The following is an 18,626-nucleotide window of genomic DNA, read 5'->3' as shown; positions in this document are numbered from 1 at the left end:
TTTTGTTAGTCGGCTCACAGAACCTGTAGCACAGATTTCATCTGGGGAAAACAAACATGCATGTCTTATCTTTGGACAAGCATTAGTCGCAGATAAGCATTTCAACTTATTTGGCTTTAACTAGGAAAGGTTTCAGTTTGAAATCTAGATGGCTTATTTCCACAACGGAACTTTTTAAACCTTATCTTCTGGCTTAGTGTGTGGAATTGAACTCTAAAGGCACACAAGTGGAAATAAGGTACTGGAAATCTATTTAGAGCTTCAGAGAGGCTGGAGGATATTTCCTCATTGGATTCTAAGAATGTAACACGAGTAAATTTTGTATTGCCATTTTCAGTTCTGTGCCGGCACACACACACCCCTTCGGCCTAACCACACCACTTCCCCAGGGAATGGAAAAGGTCTTCCCTCAGACAATTCCAACAGCTGAATCATAGACAGGACACAGCAAGGGACAGATGCAAATTGAACTGAGTGCAAGGGAAACAATGCTTGCCAATGGAAAATCCACTCTGATATCAAACTGTTGTGGCTCTTCAAACAAGTTCAGTACTAACATTCAAATGAAGTTGTCACATTAATAATGTGAATGAGAGCTCTACAATGAATCACTGGGAGAATAACATATCACTTGTGTTGTATTTAAGTGTCAAATCTGAATCAAAGTATAATGATCTCACATCGTGGCAGAGTACTGGGATTTAACTTATTACCATACCATAACTAAATTCATTTCACAATCGCTAGTTCATTTTCCCGACTTAATGGCGAACTTCTACTCAAGCAACAACTTCGGCCTGGCTTACAGATGCAGCAGGATGAAGTGGTCAAGCGGGCTGTAACTCTGCAAACTACAGGTTTTAACAATCCTTGCCAAGTAAAGCTCCAGAATATCAGAAAAAAGCGTATTCCATCCCACTCCACTCACTCTCTGCTGTGCTAACTTTCTACTTACAGGAAAATCACAAGTATATGATTTCTCAGATGCAGGCCGAAGAGACATAGTGCACTCTGCAACCACATTCTGCTGCATGTGTAGACCAAGACCAGGCCTCAGTGCAACTCACCGGATTCAGTTTTTAAGTGCCTTAAGTTTGTGAGGAAAGGTTTGTGCAGATGGGTTGAAATACATTTTAAAACGCAGGAACTTACCACTGTGGGGTTGCCGCTGCTTATCAACTGGCTGACTTCATGAAAAATGCTCTTGCATTCAATTGATTTGTCTAAGGACCCTCGTTTCACTATTACCGCTACGGCTAACAATATCTGCTCCCGCACATACTTCTGGAGGCTGCAAATAAAATTTTCAAAAAATTAATATTCAGAATCAAGGCAACTGGTCCAAGACTTATAAAGTAAAATCCTTAGCTGTACTGCTCTTGGAGTAGAGCCGGGATAGGAACCTTTGGTCCTCTAGATGTTGCTGAACTACAACCCATCACCCTTGGCCTTTGAAAATGCTTGCTGGGGCTGATGGGAGTTGTAGTTCACTAACATCTAGTGGAACAAAGGTCCCGTCCCCCCGGAACTGAATTGTTTGGTCTGCTGCTGCTTTGAGCCCGGTTCTCTTGTGCATTAATTTTTGCACGTTATCTGGAACATTAGCTGCAATCTTTGAGAGATGTTTCTTTTAAGTTACTGCAAACTTCTTTAGCCCCTATGGTATAGAATTCCCCATGGTTAATATAAGTAGCACAGACATCATCCATCTGCCTGAATAGAATTCCAATGATGTTACAATCTCAAAGAACTGTAGAGCTGGAAGGGAACCTGAGGATCATCTAGTTGTGGGTCAGATCCGGCCCAACTGCCTTCTCAATCTGGCCCACAGACAGTCCGGTAATCAGCGTGTTTTTACATGAGTAGAATGTGTGCTTTTATTTCAAATGCATCTCTGGGTTATTTGTGGGGCATAGGAATTCATTCATTTTTCTTCTTCAAAATATAGTCCAGCCCCCCCACCAAGGTCTGAGGGACAGTGGATCGGCCCCCGGCTGAGCAATGTCAGCTGATGGGCAGGAGCGCGGAGTTCAATCCTGCTGTGCTCTGTTTTGGCAGCGTGCTTCCTGTGGGGAATGTGCTGGCAAAGCAGAAAACCCTGCAGACAACAGAAGTGGTTTAACAGCCAATTCCTCTTTCCAGGGAACTCTGGGAACCGTAGCTCTGTGAGGGAAATAGGGGTCTCCTAACAACTCTCAGGAGGCGTAAAATACTACAGTTCCCAGGATTCCTTGGGGGAAGCTGCGACTGTTGAAAGTGGCATGCTAGTGTTTTATATGTATATGCAGATCGGGACTCAAGTCATTGTCTATCTAGTCAAATCTTCTCTACCCTGGTTGGGAGCAGCTCTCTACAGTTCTCTGGCAAGGAGTTTTCCCTGTCACCTGCTACCTGAAACCCACAGCTTTCTGCATGCAAACCACGTGATCTTATCAATAAACTATGCTCCTCCCCATGAAAACAGAAGGCATTTTCTCATTGACTAGGTTCCGTATTTCTGAACAGGAACACTTACAACATTTTTTTAAGAACTGGCACCCTTACAGAAGTTTTTTTTTTTTTTTAGCAGTACCATATATTGTACTTACTTAGGTCTTTGTAAGACATATGTTAAAAGGAATGTTCGTAGGGACTCGATGCTACTTTTTTCCAACAGAATCCATTCTCGTACAACTGCTTCCATGATCGCCGTGGCAGCTTGAAAAAGGACATAGTCCACTTTACTAGTTTCTGCCGGAGAGATGCAAAATGGTAAGTTTGCAATCCACAGGAACTAACCTAGAAGGCACTGGTTACACAAACCCGCCACAATTAAACGCAGTTAGCACAAACCAAGCACGTTCAAAGGGTTTCCCAATCAGAATTAAGTGGCAACTGGCAGGTCATAATGTTTTTTCATTTAAAGCAGGCTTCCCCAACCTGGTGCCCTCTAGATGCTCCCATCAGACACAGCCAGCACTGCATGGAGGTTAGAGAAGGGTGATTTAGAGCAGGCTTCCTCAACCTCAGCCCTCCATATGTTTTGAGACTACAATTCCCATTATCCCTGACCACTGGTCCTGCTAGCTAAGAATCATGGGAATTGTAGGCCAAAAAAACATCTGGAGGGCCGAGGTTGAGGAAGCCTGATTTAGAGCATCATTTTTGGGTGCCCTTGCTTTTTCAAGCCAGGCGGATGCTGACTAGAGACTAAAGGCAGGGTCTACTCTGTGTATGGCTTTGCTGGACACTACCCAGAGCCTTTTCTGTACTGGCACTATGTCTTTGAAATACCTTCCCCAGTGAAAACTGCTTGGTGCGAACATCACTGTAATTTGGGTGCCATGTAACTCAATTTTTTGTTCTTTTATGTTTGTAAGCTGCTCTTTTAATTAAACAGATTTTTTTTAAAAAAATGTAATTTTTGTTTCATTTTGGTTTAATATCTGCCAATTACTGTAAGCTACTTTGAGCACCATTGGTTGAAAAAAGCAAGACAAACATTTAAAAACTCAAAACCATCAACACCAAAAGCAACTAATTCGTAACAAAATGACACCACAGGGTGCCAGGGCAGTGACCCTGATTTACAGAGAATTACATAAATAGGTGTCCTGCTTGTTACAGCTGGCAAAAGAGTGGACTTGCTGATCCCTAACTCAATTTCCCCAGGGCTGAGGAACCCCACTGATATCTGGGGCAACTTACTCCTTGGTTAAGTGTGCAAAGGACTGCAGTGTGAAAACCCCAGGTCCAATCTGGCACGCAGACAGCAGCATTTCTCAAACACACCAACACACAAAACACACAAGGAGGCAAGTGATGTAATGGGCCAATTAATCTGCCTTAGTGATACACTTTGAATATTCAGCTGAATACACACATAAGGACTTACCTAAAATATGCTTGCAAACAGCAAATGGCGATTTTGATTTTCTAAATGATAAGAATATGTGTTCAGCATGCTGACGTTGTTCATTATTGACCATGGAAGGTGGTGCCTAAAGAGAAAATAGATAGTTTGCTTCAATATATTGGGAGGGGGGGGTGAAAACCCATGTTAAGAATAACCACAAGTCCCTATTTTCATGAGCAGAAAGATGACTACACTGAACTGAAGGCTGTTTTGGTGTGTTTTTCTTTTAAAATAATAATATAAAAGATTACTATGATGATTAGATTTCTTAAATATATATTTATAGCACTTTTTCACATTCATTATCCCAGGAAAGGCTACAAAACAACGAACATTAATCAGCATTCAAATATAATTACAAAAATTCCCTAAAACGGATTCATATCCATCCCAATGTGATTCAGATCCATCCCAAGCAATAAAGTAGCAGCAGAACAACTCCCAGTAAAAGCCAATGCACTATTTCTTCAGTTCCTTCATTCTTGCCAAGAGCACAGCAAATAACTTGCTCAGCTGAATAGCTGAGAGAACTTCAAATACTGGCAAAAGAATTTAGTATCAAAAATACCGGTGTTAAAAGGAGTCAGTAAGACTTCTGGGTTCCAGCTATAAGCTGCCATTTAGTATCCTTGCTACCTACAAACTGATTCTTGTTGACAATCAGCCATAATTAACTTCTCCTGCACTGAAGACATATTTGGTCCTCGACAGGGAGAACCTGAATATGGTTGGCAGGGGGTTGGACTCGATGGTCCTTGTGGTCTCTTCCAACTCTATGATTCTATTCTGGTAGTATCATATTTCCTAGAGCACGTTTGTTTGTTTTTTTTAAAAAAGGGGGTGGGGAGAACAGCAATGTTGCAAACTGAAGATTCGTTAGATCTGAACTTTCAAGAAGCCAACAACAAGGTCTTTAGCAGTCAAATACTGCCCTCTAGTGCAGTGGCTCTCAAACATTTCCCCCACAGACCACTTGAAAATTGTTGATGGTATTGAAGAACCACTTGATGGTTGTTTTCCTGTCCGCAGTTGCAACTGTAATGTGCTGTGTTGAATGCCGTATCATTTTTAATTGTATTCGTATCACTTCTTTTCTTTCTTTCTTGCATTTTATTGCAGTGCAATTTGAATTCTATAGCATTAAAATTTTACGTGTTCTTCACAGACACACTGCAGAGGGATAGCTCAGTCAGAGAGCATGAGACTCTTAATCTCAGGGTTGTGGGTTTGAGCCCCGCGTTGAGTTAAAGATTCCCACATTGCAAGGTGTTGGACTATATGATCCTTTTGGCTCCTTCCAACTCTATAATTCTATGTACATGTAACAGGTCACCTGACTGAAGCTCGCAGGGAACTGGTGGTCCACACATTCCAGGGTTTAGGAACTCCTGCTCTAGTGTAAAATCAGCATATGCCATGTGAAAACACACAACACAATGCAACTTCCCAACAAAGTCTGGTCAGCTCAAGGTTTTGATGTTCTACAGATCATTCTGATAACAATAATTATTTTTTATTAATAATAATTCCATTTCTTCACCCAAAGGACCACCGTTTGCTTACAGTGATTTAAAAACACCTTATTAAAAGAGTTTAAAACTCTGGCAAGAATTGCAGGGGATGAGGATCCTGAAATTAAATACAGTCGTACCTTGGAAGTTGAACAGAATCCGTTCTGGAAGTCCATTCGACTTCCAAAACATTCGAAAACCAAAGCACGGCTTCTGATTGGCTGCAGGAGCTTCAGAAGCTGCGGAAGCTTGTGTAAGTGGACTCTGCTACAAGCATGCTATGCTATACTACACAATATTGTATAGTATACAAATACAATGCCTTTAGAATCCTGTTGTACAAGTAGTAGACAAAACTTATTCAGAATCTGAAAAGCATATCACTGTAAGCATTCATACACAACAAGCGTATATATCTGAAGGTACTGTATTTTTTGCTCTATAAGACTCACTTTTTCCCTCCTGAAAAGTAAGGGGAAATGTGTGTGCGTCTTATGGAGCGAATGCAGGCTGCGCAGCTATCCCAGAAGCCAGAACAGCAAGAGGGATTGCTGCTTTCGCTGCATAGCGATCCCTCTTGCTGTTCTCGCTTCTGAGATTCAGAATATTTTTTTTCTTGTTTTCCTACTCCAAAAACTAGGTGTGTCTTGTGGTCTGGTGCGTCTTATAGAATGAAAAATACGGTATATTATGGAATTTAAGGATTTATAGTGATCAAGTAGCTTTCCATCAGATGAATTTTCAACTAAGTAGACACTATTAACTTTCAAACTACCTTTTAACCTGCAAGACACAGTTGAATACACTATTTAATTCACACATGTCTATCCCTCGAAGACAGCCTATAACCACACTGATTGCTTGCAAACAAAATATTACTTGCTATTGTACAGTTATGAGTCACTGGCTACAGAGAAATAATTCTTTTGCCCGAGTTCCAACTTGCTCGTGATTATAAAGAATATATTTCTTAGGAGTGGAGACTGAATGAGGAAATAAGAATGTGTTCATTGGCAAAAAAGCAGGCAAGTATATTTTTATTGGTGCAAAATATTACAAGTGCTCTGTGATTTTAGTAAAAAGACAGGTCAATGAGAAGATAGCCTATACACTCTGCAATAAGCAGAAAGGAGGATATTTGAAAGCAAACAACATATAGAAAAGAACAGGCAAAGATGTCATAACAGGGCAGAGGAACAATAATGTCAGGGCTGCCTCAGGTCTCAGCTCACAAAAGACCAACGCCAGGTTCTTCTTATATACAAGGCTGTTTATTGCAGTTCATTATTGGTTCCACAACCGAGGCGCGCAGCCCCGCGTCTCTTAGCCTAGACGTTTGAAGTCCCCTCTGAATCGGTCCCGCCCCTACACCAGCTTAAGAGGCTTGTGCTAGTCCACCTCTTCCTGTCTTTCCTTTTCCGCAGGGTCTTTCTGCCCCCCTGGGTTCCTTCCCTCCTGCTCTCTCCTGAAGCGGATTCCTCAGATGCCTGTTCCCCCCTCCTTTGTGCTTTGGGGCCAGGCTCCTCCTCCGAGCTCTCTCCATTTCTGCGCGCCTCCACATTTGAACTTGGCGCGCGTTCGCTACCCCTGACCTTCCTCTTGACACTTACACTACTCCCTGTACTACTCTCCGCCTCTTCCGCCAGGACGTCCTGCCCCGATCTCCTTCCCCTGTCTCCTTCCTGCTCCGCTCCGTGTGTCACACTGGGAACTCCACTCTCTTCACTTCGTTCCTGCTGGGAAGCCGGCCCCGATCTCCCACTCCCACTCGGGGTTTCCCTGCTGCTTCCCTGCTCCTGGCAGGTCCCCCCTGTGACCCCCCTTGGCCTGACTAGGGGCGCCCCCTTCTGGGAATCCTCCAATTCACTTGAGAGACTCATGGAAGACCTCAAGTCATTGTCATCCTCTTCCTCACAGTCCTGGGATTCTTCCCCATCGCTCTCTGTCTCCCCCCTCACCTGTGCCTCTGTCCCTGAACCCCTGACAAATAATATTTTTAAAAAAAACAAACAAGTCCACTTTGAACTTTGGGAAACTTTGCCTAGACTAGATCTCTACACAGCCAGGCTACAGCCAACAGTGACACACACTACTGTGATGTTGCAAGGATTCATGAGAAGGATTACAAACAACATACAAGTAAAGAATAGTGATAATGCAACCCAAAGAGCATCTTCTACAGCAGGGATGGGGAAGCCTGCATGCCTCCAGAGATTGCTTCTTGGCCGTTTGGCTAATTCAAGTGTAGCATCTTATAATGGCAATGGTGCCCACCTGAGAGATGGCAGAACTGAGTTCCAGCTGAAAAAAAGTCCTGACTACTCCCATAAAGCCAAGCCAGCATGGTCAATGGTCAACCCCTAGCACAGTTATTATATGGGGCTCAGATTTGGACAGGCGCTCACCTTGGATCTACAGAAGCTGTTCAGCCTAAGTTTCTAAGGCATTTTTTCCCCTGTTCCATCCTGTGCTCCAAATGCTTCATTGCACTTGGAGGCTAATCTCCCCTCTTTGGTCAGGGCGCAGCCTGACTCCCTCCTCTGGCAACCTGCACATAATTCTGCTTAATTGGTTGCCATCAATTTGATTTAATTAATTTTTATAATGAAATATTTTTAGATTGTGTGATTATTTGACTGATTATTTGATTGTTGTTAGCCGCCCTGAGCCCGGCTTTGGCTGGGGAGGGCGGGATATAAATAAAATTTATTATTATTATTATTATTATTATTATTATTATTATTATTATTGTTGTTGAATTACATATTTGGTATAGGACATTTAATTATTTGCTTCAGCTAAATTTAAACCCCACCAGTCTACTATCCTTAGTACCACAAGATTGTCATAAGAATGTTTGGACCAAAATTGTCAACCAAAAGCTTTACTTTTCCGGTTTATCACCACGACAGTTATTAACACTGGGCTTTAGTAAATAACCACATGCAGGAACCCTCCTAAGGAATCTATGCGGTTCCAGATCAGCAACAGTCCCAGACAAGAGAAGCCAACTGAATTTTCTGCAGCAGGCCACTAAACATACACTCACATATTAAGTTTCCAAGGAATCTTGAAGGGCAGCCCCAGACATAATGCAATGCAGTAGTCTTATCTCTGGTGGACACGAGAGAATGCATCACTTTGGCAATGCTCTCTGGGTCCAGGAGGGGCCATAAATGGTGTGCATCACTTCTTCACTTCATCACCAAATAGAACTTCATCACTTCTATTTGGGATAAGAGGTTTTCAACAGATAGAAAGACTGGACCACAAATTACAAGGACTGAAGCGGCACACCATCCCTGTTCTGTAAACACAGGTGTGAACTTGCTCGACTCCGGTGTGCTTCCTCTCCAAACCCCTCTATGCACATGTTAAATGGTTCAGATGAAGCTGTAAGTTATTCAGTTCTTGTGCATCAGGAATGAGAAGCCTGTGATCCTGCAGGTTTTTGTTGGCTAGGGCTGACGGTAGTTTCAGTCCCACAACATCTGGAAGGTCACAGGTTCCCCACTCTTCGAGAGCTTATTTGGCAAGTGAGGATTTTTAGTAGTGTTCCTAATCGTAAGCTGAAATTTAACGCTGAACTTAATGTAAATGAACTAAGTCATACTCCAGCTAAAATCAATGGGTTTGAGTAATATTTGTCCACTGACATCAGCTGGTCTACTCTGAGAATGACTTATGAGTCAAAGAATCAGAATTGTAGAGTGGGAAGGGACCACAAGAGCCATCCAGTGAACCCCCAGAAATGCAGGAATCTTTTGTTCAATGTGGGGCTCGGACCCATAACCCTGAGATTAAGTGTCTCATGCTCTACCGACTGAGCCATGAGCCAGGACTTAGCTGGATACAACTTATAACAGCCAATACACAAGAACAAATATATCCACTTAACAACAAAGATATCAACAAGGACCTAAGTCACATGCAAGGCAGAAGGAAAGGAGAAGCCAGAGAAGACAACAATTACCGTATTTTGCGCCCCATAAGACGCTCCGGCCCATAAGACGCACCTAGTTTTTTGGGGGGGAAATAAAGGGAAAAAATTATTTCCCCCCCAGGCGCGGGGCTGGGGCAGCCCGAGCTTCCCCCGACCCCAGCCCCCAAACAGGCAGCTCTCTGCAAGCCGTGGGAGCCCAGCGGTGGTTCCCGCTGCTTGAGGAGAGATCCGCAAAGCCTGCACGTGCTGGGATCAGCGCGTGCAGGCTTCGGGATGCCGGCAACTCTCCCCAAGCAGTGGGAACGTTCCCGCTGCTTGGGGAGAGATCCGCGAAGCCTGCACGTGCTGGGTTCAGCGCTTGCAGGCTTCGGGATGCCTGCAACTCTCCCCAAGCAGTGGGAACGTTCCCGCTGCTTGGGGAGAGATCCGCGAAGCCTGCGCGTGCTGGGTTCAGCGCTTGCAGGCTTCGGGATGCCTGCAACTCTCCCCAAGCAGTGGGAACGTTCCCGCTGCTTGGGGAGAGATCCGCGAAGCCTGCGCGTGCTGGGATCAGCGCGCGCAGGCTTCGGGATGCCTGCAACTCTCCCCAAGCAGTGGGAACGTTCCCGCTGCTTGGGGAGAGATCCGCGAAGCCTGCACGTGCTGGGATCAGCGCTTGCAGGCTTCGGGATGCCTGCAACTCTCCCCAAGCAGTGGGAACGTTCCCGCTGCTTGGGGAGAGGTCCGCGAAGCCTGGAGAGAGAGAGGGGTCGGTGTGCACCTACCGCTCTCGCTCTCCAGGCTTCAGCGAAAGCCTGCATTCGCCCCATAAGACGCACCCACATTTCCCCTTCATTTTTGGAGGGGGAAAAGTGCGTCTTATAGGGCGAAAAATACGGTAAATCCAACATATGATAAAAGTCTATGTCAATTCTGTGTTAAAACTTCATCCATTACCCTCTAGTCAAGCCAGCTGAGTTAAAGTGTGTCTCTCTATGCAAAATATCGCGTTACTGCGTAAAACTAAGAGGCATGTCTAAACGTGATCACTTTGATGTAACTTGGTTTCCATCCATTAGTTATATAAACGGGTAGAGAGATGCTTATCATACATGCAACTTTATGGTGGATGTTTTTCCTTGAAGTAGCTGTGTTATACCTAAGTAATTTGATGCTGTACTCATGCTCTCCATGAACAAAAGTTGTTTTGGTTCTTATGTTTTTCTTTATATTTTTAGAAATTGATAAAAAGATATATTTAAAATGTTACTGGGTAAAATACACCCTTTCGGTCAAGCATCACAAATGTAAAAAAGGTCTACTTTGATGGCAAATTATGGAAAGTCTGGGCACCGAGGCAAGAATCTAAAGAGTAACAGGCTCAGACAAGAGGTTTGTACTACCCCAGATGAATATTTTCATCCGACAGATCACACATACACAAAGCACATGCATACCATACCCAAGTAACTGTCCTCAGTTTGGAGGCTGCTGTTCAATAAAAATAAGCTGAAAGAATTTCATGGTTCTTTTGACCCTGGCCTTAATCTTCAAGTAAATTATTTTGTTTGGTATTCTTGCATATGTACAGGAGAGATAGACAAATCTATCAGCCTCCCTCCCACTATTCTGTAAGCACTGCAAGGGGCATGTATAATACATAAGGAAATGCCCTGATTGTGTGCCTAATTTGTATACAAGCTCCATTTGGTGGCAAACCAGTGTTTAATCAACTATAATAACTATACAATATGCAAATTATAAAATGAAAAACTAGTTTCAATCAATCTTGCTTTCCCCCTTTGCCAGCACCATAAAGCCAATGTTGAGGTTTTATTCCTGACGTTTAACATTTGTTTTGAATTCAACTGATCCACCTGGGATCATAATAAAAATACATGATAAGTATTAAACTTTTGGAAAGACAGTACAAGCATGTTGTATTTTACCACAGGAAAGTGTAATACATCCACTGAAAGTTTTTTTAAAACCCTGCAATTTTGTCAGGACAAGTTATGTGTTGTTTACTGTTGTAACAATTGTTTTCTCAAAATTTATCTTCTATACCATGAAAATAAAAAATGTTATTTTAAAAAATTGAAACGGGGAAACACAAAGGGAAGGAGAGGCAAATGGAGACATGCTAAACAAGGAAGCCGAATGCAGTCGCTTCAGTCAGGTGCATTTAAGTTTAGCTGCAGACTACAGTAGCTAGCATGAGAACTAGGGAGTTGTGCCAAGCCAGAGAGATTTGAAGAGAAGAGAGAAGGCTTCCGGAACAGCGCGCTCAGTGTCGGGTCGGAGTTTGAGCTCTGAGCTGCTCACGACAGACTCGGCACCTGGAGAGGCGAAGCAGGAGCAACAGGAGGCGTAAGCTGCCCTACTCGGGTGGATTTCCCAGGAGCAGAGGCTCAGCGGCGCAAAAGGGGGTTTCCTCACACTAGAATTGGACTTAAAAACACTTTAAAAAGAAGAAATTTAGGGGAGAACCTCAGTGCAAAGGAGCGAGACCGCCCTCCGGTGCCTTCGCCTCCAGACCCCATGAGCTAGCGCTGGACTCTCCAGTAAGATATTGGCACAAATTCAAGGAGAACAAGGCCATGAAGGTCTTTGAAGGCAAGGATAGGCTTGTACTGGATCTGGGAGAAAACAGGAAGCCAGCACTGTAAGTTAAAGTTCCTCTGTCTAAACATGTCAGCGGCAAATGATAGCCAGATAACAATAATGCCTGTTAAAGGAATATTTCAGATAGCCAGTGTTTCTGAATGTGAGCAAATTTGATTTTAGTGTGTAAATTGGCATCCAAGGCTCCACTTTAAAGACACGTATCCAAGAAAGAATGTTGTAGCTGAGGACAGCAGACCTTTCTCAAATGCTTAATCATGCTTGCTTTTGTTCTGCATGATGCTTACATACAAAACCACTGTGTACTGTCCCTACTCTTCTCAGGTACTTCCAACACCTTCAAATATCCAGCAAGTATCATTTCATATCGGAAGCAGGGTTCTGCCTATAATGAATGGCTGTGCTAGGTTTTGAATTTTTTGTTTCTAACAGCCAGCTGCAAAGCCCGGTCCCACCATGATAACACCAACAAATTATAAAGATTGGTTCAAAACTGCAATGCGTTTCCTCCTTCATTAGCCTCTACGTATCTATGTTAAATGATCTGACCAATGATGGTATCATGGTACCTAATGGCATGATATGAACCTTATTTACTGAAAGTTCAAATAGTGAATTCAAAAGGGGTGTGCATGTGTAGCAGATGTGAGAAATCTGCTATATTCCAGGTACAAATTACTACCTGTTGTCCAACTGTTGCTAACACTATACTGTGATTCGAAGACTGCGATCCTTTGTAAATTTACCTGGGAATAAGATCCGCAGAACTCAGTGGTGTCTGCTTCTGCGTAAACATCTGTAGCTTCAACTTTGAGAAACATAATAAGCATTTGTTTAACAAAGGCTCTTCTTCAGCCAGATGAAATTTAGATTTCATAGAAATGCACACAGAACTTTTACCATTCTGCTTATATAAACCTCATCAAAGAGAAAAGGTACAAGCTCCACCCTATACTCTCCCAGCCTTGTTTTTAAGCTGAAATCTCTTGCATCAATCAATTAGCATAGATAACTGAACAAGAAATCTCCTGTCTACAGAGTGTCTGGCTTCCTCTGTCTTCACACCTTTTCAATTTGAGCTGATTGTCATAGACAACAGTAAAACTTAAAAGCCTTCATTCACCATAGCAGGGAGGGCCTAATAACTTGGCAAAAAAATCTGCCCAAGCAAATACTGGGAAACTTTAGTAGTTAAACTGTCAGGTCTTTAAGATACAGACATGTTTCGTTAAAATACTCAAATTCATGAAAGTGCTACAGCAACATTGGGGATCCTCCAGACTGCCAAGAAATCCCTTTTGGCCTTCTAAAGTGGTTTGACCCAAACTACACACATCTTTCCATCACTTGGCATCATATAAGGTTAGGCACGGGACTTATAAACCAGCAGAAACAAATAGAAATGGAAATTCCTTTTCAGCCAGCCTTCACCCATTATTCCATTGAGATGCCCAATATACTTATGCATTATGTAGGTATCTTATTAGTAAAAACGATTTGCTCCTTTAAAACAGGGGTGGCTAACTTGTGGCCCTCCAGATGTTGCTCTATTATTACAACTCCCATCAGCCCCAATTAGCATCCAATGATCGGGAATGATGAGAGTCGTAGCCGAATTGCAGGTAAGAGGGTCTACAAGTTAAGCTTCCTTGGATTAAAAGAAGCTTTCAGATGATTTTGCAGCCCACTTTTACTGTTGTGTTCTGAATGCTTTGTTTCTGAATGTTTCTGAATATTGAAAGAGATGGAGATTTATCAAAACTCTAAAAAAAAAAAAACCTCTGGTGTGCGATTTTCACAACCTCAAGGAACTACTGGCAAAGGTTGAAATTTTAAAGCCATTTATTCCCCAGGTTGGGCAATATGCCCCCTAAGAATTGTGTCCACAGAAAAATCAGGAATGGGCCTCAGGCTATCGTGCCCCTCCCATCTCTTTCAACTCTATCACAGCAGGAAAAAGCAAACAACTGAACTGGAAAATCCCATGTGCTCTCACTAGTCCTGCGAGATTAAGCTCCTTCCCATATTTGACCACATAAAATGTCTATGTGGGGAAGAAGGGGTTAATTGCAAGTACATTCCACCATTATTGGTTAGCTTTGCTTCCAAACTGACTTGCTAATAACTGAGGTGTAAGACTAAGCCTTATATCTAAGCCTTAACAACAAATACTTTTACAGAAGCAATTATGGAATTGTTTTGATACATGTAAAATAGTCATTTCAATCATATAAAATTAATAATAATAATAATAATAATAATAATAATAATAATAATAATAATAATAATAATATTTATACCCAGCCACTCTGGGCGGCTTCCAACAAAATATTAAAAATACAATAAATCATGCAGACTTTCTGGGAAAATATTAGCATAAAAAGAAAGATAGAAAGAAAGAAAGAACAACAAACACTTTTAAAATCACAGAATTGTAGTGTTTACAGGACTCTAAAGGTCACCTGGTCCAACCCCCCTGAAATGCAAAACTGTACTTTTTGTTTCATTAAAAACCCGTTCCCTTGTTAACATATGTAGAAATGAAGCATAAAGAAGAATAGACCCATATGCACAACTTTCCTTTTATCAGCTATGGAGAAGGTACCACAAAATCAGGGAAATTTGCTCATCAAGAGCAAGCAATGGGAAACTCGTGAACTTCTGAACTGCAATCAAGGGATGCACTTTGGCATCAAAGAAAGTTGCTACTAACTCAAATAAAAGCACAGAAGGCATGGGAAGAATGCCAAGGTATATATTAAAAACACTCCTTTTCTAATGTTTTGCTACCAAAGTTTTGTAAATTATTTTAGCCTTCCAGTCTGTAATGTTCTAGTCTGAATTAGAAAACTAGGCATAGCTATCATAGAAGTAACCTCCCACATACACATCCCACAATCATGAAGACTGTTTGCTTTAAAAACAGTACTTTCCTATCAGGCAAGGCTTTTGTCTGTACAACTCTGTTGTGATCTGCATTTGTAAGAGATTGGGAGCATGTGCATAAACAGAGCACACCTGGTGTGTTCTGCTGATATGAATAGCTGTACACAATGAAAATTTCTGTCAATCATACCATTAATGGGCTTTTGTGTCTTGCCTCCTCTTGAAATACTCTGGACTTGTTGGGTCACACTCTTAATGGCACTGGCAAAGGGGTACAAATGAATTCATAGCTCACTTTATACTCATTCACCCAACACAGAATCTACAGTCCTCTGCAAATATCTCCGAGTCTCAATTACAGTATTAAGCAGATTTCTTCCACAGCTCCTCAGAAGGATTCAGAGTGTAGCTTATTTAGTGCAAAAGTTCCTCTATTTTCCTGCTTTGTTCAAAACACTCAAATCTGATGTTCTATTTCAGTTTAGAGTTTGGGAAGTCTTTACACTATCATAATGCCTTTAATATCTGTGCACATTTTCAGTAAAACATGAACCAATACAGTGTATTGTTCAAATGCATGTCTTGCACAGAGAAATAAATGTGTGCTTAGTAGTGAAATATATAGAGTGCATTCCCATATAAGCAGGCATAAATCACTCCTAAACCAAAGTCTGTGCTAAATAATTTATCCTGTGTACTATTAACTCTTGGCAAAAGATAATAACCCAGACTTTTCACTCAGATTTCCTTGTCTATAGTAAATCCCAGGAAAGGTATCCACAGATTTTAAACCTGCAGAGTAGAAACAGCTTAGCCATAAAAACTGTTCTCTACAACAAGAAAGTACACAAACTACCGACCTTTTAAGCGAAAGATATGCACCAAGAGAATGGTGTTTACATTTGAGACATGCCTGAATTGGAAGCGAAACCCTGTTTGCTTCTAGTGCTTCATTGTTTCTAACTATACAGAAGTCCCCTCCCCTCCACAAGCCTCTTGCTCTCATCCAAAAATTGCTAACCCACCCGTTAAAAAAATGGGTACTGACAGATATTTAAATAGTTCAAGGAAAAAAATTACCATCAGCAAGTCTACGACAAATGAAGCTGAAATATTAACAATAAAGCAATCCAATACTTCCTTCAAGAACAGATTTTCTACACATCACCACATATTCACCAGTGCAGTGGGTAAAACCAGAGATACCTGGGTTGAAATTTCCTCTTGTACATCAAGCTTGCTAGGTGATATTTTTTTGCTTAAAAAAGTTCATTAAATTTATATCCTGCTTGTTTGCAAACTGCTTTGAGGTTAACAAAAATAAAACAATCAGTAAAAACCATAAAACTCTTTAAATCATTCAAAATATAAAGTCAACTATAAAGTAAAATCAGATTAACGCATACATCCACATTCTACACCCTAGATCCAATGGGAGCTTAATCTACCTCAAAGGGTGGTAATGAGGAGCAGGAAAGACAACCATAGACATATCAGCCTGTTTAAAGAAAGAACATGATGCAAAACACACACATGGTTTTCATCCATGCTATGCATTAATGTATAATTGTTAAGCAATTGCTCAATATCTACTGCTTGCAGGGTAGTACGGCAGTGTGTGTGTGATGCTTGTGTGGTAAACTTATGCTTTTACATAAAAACTGCTCACGTAGAAGACTATGAGAAAATATTAATTACCAATTCAGAGCATTAGTTTCCCACTTGTATAGTGGAATACCAATGACTCGCCTTCTTGTATTTTGGGAGAATAAGCAGTAACTTTTTGACATTTTGGCAATATTATTATGGTATAGTTCTTTGGCTGGAGGATACTTTTAGCTGACAGATTTATCTATTTCTCTAGTATTTTATTGCTTTGTCAATAATCACAGAAAAGTTACTAGCCTGCAAAACAAATTTTAGCAGCCTGCTATAAGGCCTGCATTTTCATGGCTGCTTATGAGGACAAGACTCATCCTTAAAGGCCTACGTGGAAACCTATTGAAAGGCTTGGCTGTTGTTTTTAAAAAAGACTTCTATAAAGCAGACGGCCACAGAAATGATGGAGATGTTAAAGCACAGGTAGTGTGTACCATTTGCACAGGACCCCATACCTCCTGTGCCTTCCTCCTGTATTTAAACATCAACTTTAAGAAAATTCTTACAAAGTAGTTTCTCTCCCCCTCCCCTCAAAGTTTGCCTAAGATTTCATCTAAACAAATAAATTAACATACACCAACGTGTGTCATGGGTATAAGTCCTTTTAAGGATTTAGCTATGCTCCTAGAAGGAGAGAACCGGCACTTTTCTGCTAGTCCTTTGCATTTCTAAGCAGCTCTAGCATCTTCAGAGTCAGGCACAGAAACCAAGTGGGCTATTCAGTCAACTCACATGCATCTATGGCATTCCTGGACACCTATGGCTACCAGGAAACCTATGAAATACGAGGCTGGTTGCAAATGTTTCGGGTGTGTGTGCAGAAGATGCAACAAGTTACACTGCAAAGCACTTTCCACACACACACACACACACACACACAATGTTAAAAAAATTAATGGTCACAATCCCACAAAGCCCAAACCATCAAAATTCTACAGGAGTAAACAAGTGTACTTGGGTGGAGGTGAGGGCATTGATGGCTTCAATACTAACAACAGACTGACAAAGTTACTCTTACTGCCTTGTTTCACACAAAGCTTTTAAACACTGATTGAAGGAACAGTTTTCTCTTTGCACAGGCAATACTAATAGGTGGAAAGGTTTTGCTATTCAAGCCCAGATTTTCCAGGTGCCTTGACTGTTGAGAACAAGCAAATGGAACAAGCATCTTAAGATTTATGTAACCCAGACACATGAAGGTTGGCTTGCAGGGACAGAGGCGGCGGGGGTGTGTGTGTGGGAGCATTCAAAAAAAGGGAAGGAAAATATCATTTTATACTGATTGTAGCAGACGCGCAGCAAGAAAAAATGTTTCTAAAATGAAGAAAGGAGCAGAGCAAAGAGTGGTGGAGCAGCCGATATCAAGGATCTGAGCACGTGGGTACAGGAGTGAAATGGAGAGGATTTGGGAAGCAGAGGCTATGATGGTGCAGAAAGAAGCAGGAGCCCGAAGCAATGATAAAGGCGAAAGGGTTGTGGAGGGAGAAGGGGCCCCAAAGCAGAGAGGTACTAGCAGCCCCATCCTACGCCCGTTTGCTGGGGAGCAAGTCCTCCCTCGCGGAAGGGGGGGGTGGTCCACGGGACTTGCTCCCCTAGCCAGCGCGCACGGGGCTGCAGCTTTGGAGGGAAAAAGAGGGCAGAGGCGAGATTTCCGCGGCACCGTGCGGAAGGAGGCGCAGCCCCGCGGAGTCCCTCTCCGAGGAAGGAACCTACAAGGGAGCCCAGGGAAGAAGACGAAGGGGCACTCGCGGCGTCTCCCCCGCCCAGAGGGATCAACTGGGGGGCGGAGGGGCCGCCCCGCTCCCCCGGCCGCCCAGCCCGCCCGCTCCGCCCGCCGCCGCCGCGCCGCCCTCACCATCAGCACTTTGGCCGCGTTCTCCAGCTGGGCGATCACCTCGGGGGCTCCCCCCGCCGCCATCATGGTCTCTCTTCAATGACGCGCCATGCACTGCATTCTGGGACGAGGCGGCCGCCCAGCCAATCCCCGGCGCGGGCGCGGAAGGAGAGAGGGGAGGGGAGGGGCGAGCGGGCAGCGCCGGGAGAGCCTCGCGGAGCGGAGCCTCAGTCGGGCGGCGCTGCCCGCCCCTGCCAGGCAGGGGGGGTTGCGGAGGCGCGCGCGCGTGCCCAC

At 42.9% G+C, this 18,626-nt stretch overlaps 1 protein-coding gene across 2 annotated transcripts in view; it reads right to left on the bottom strand.

Moving 5' to 3' along the window:
- Window positions 1-18,419, bottom strand: part of XPO4 (exportin 4) — a gene marked incomplete at its 5' end in the record, with an annotated part of 68,510 nt that extends 50,091 nt beyond the window's left edge. For both annotated transcript variants that reach the window (XR_014009389.1, XM_081198737.1), the window contains 4 exons: window positions 1,153-1,291; window positions 2,589-2,730; window positions 3,875-3,980; window positions 18,354-18,419. Coding sequence is in view for 1 of the 2 variants with exons in the window: in XM_081198737.1 (XP_081054863.1) it covers window positions 1,153-1,291; window positions 2,589-2,730; window positions 3,875-3,980; window positions 18,354-18,419 (453 nt within the window). The remainder of the gene's footprint in view (window positions 1-1,152; window positions 1,292-2,588; window positions 2,731-3,874; window positions 3,981-18,353) is intronic.
- Window positions 18,420-18,626: the final 207 nt, after the last annotated feature.

The sequence above is a fragment of the Podarcis bocagei genome (assembly GCF_964188305.1).
Source record: "Podarcis bocagei genome assembly, chromosome: 6".
In the NCBI taxonomy this organism is placed as follows: Eukaryota; Metazoa; Chordata; class Lepidosauria; order Squamata; family Lacertidae; genus Podarcis; species Podarcis bocagei.
This window is presented reverse-complemented; position numbering and strand designations above follow the sequence as displayed.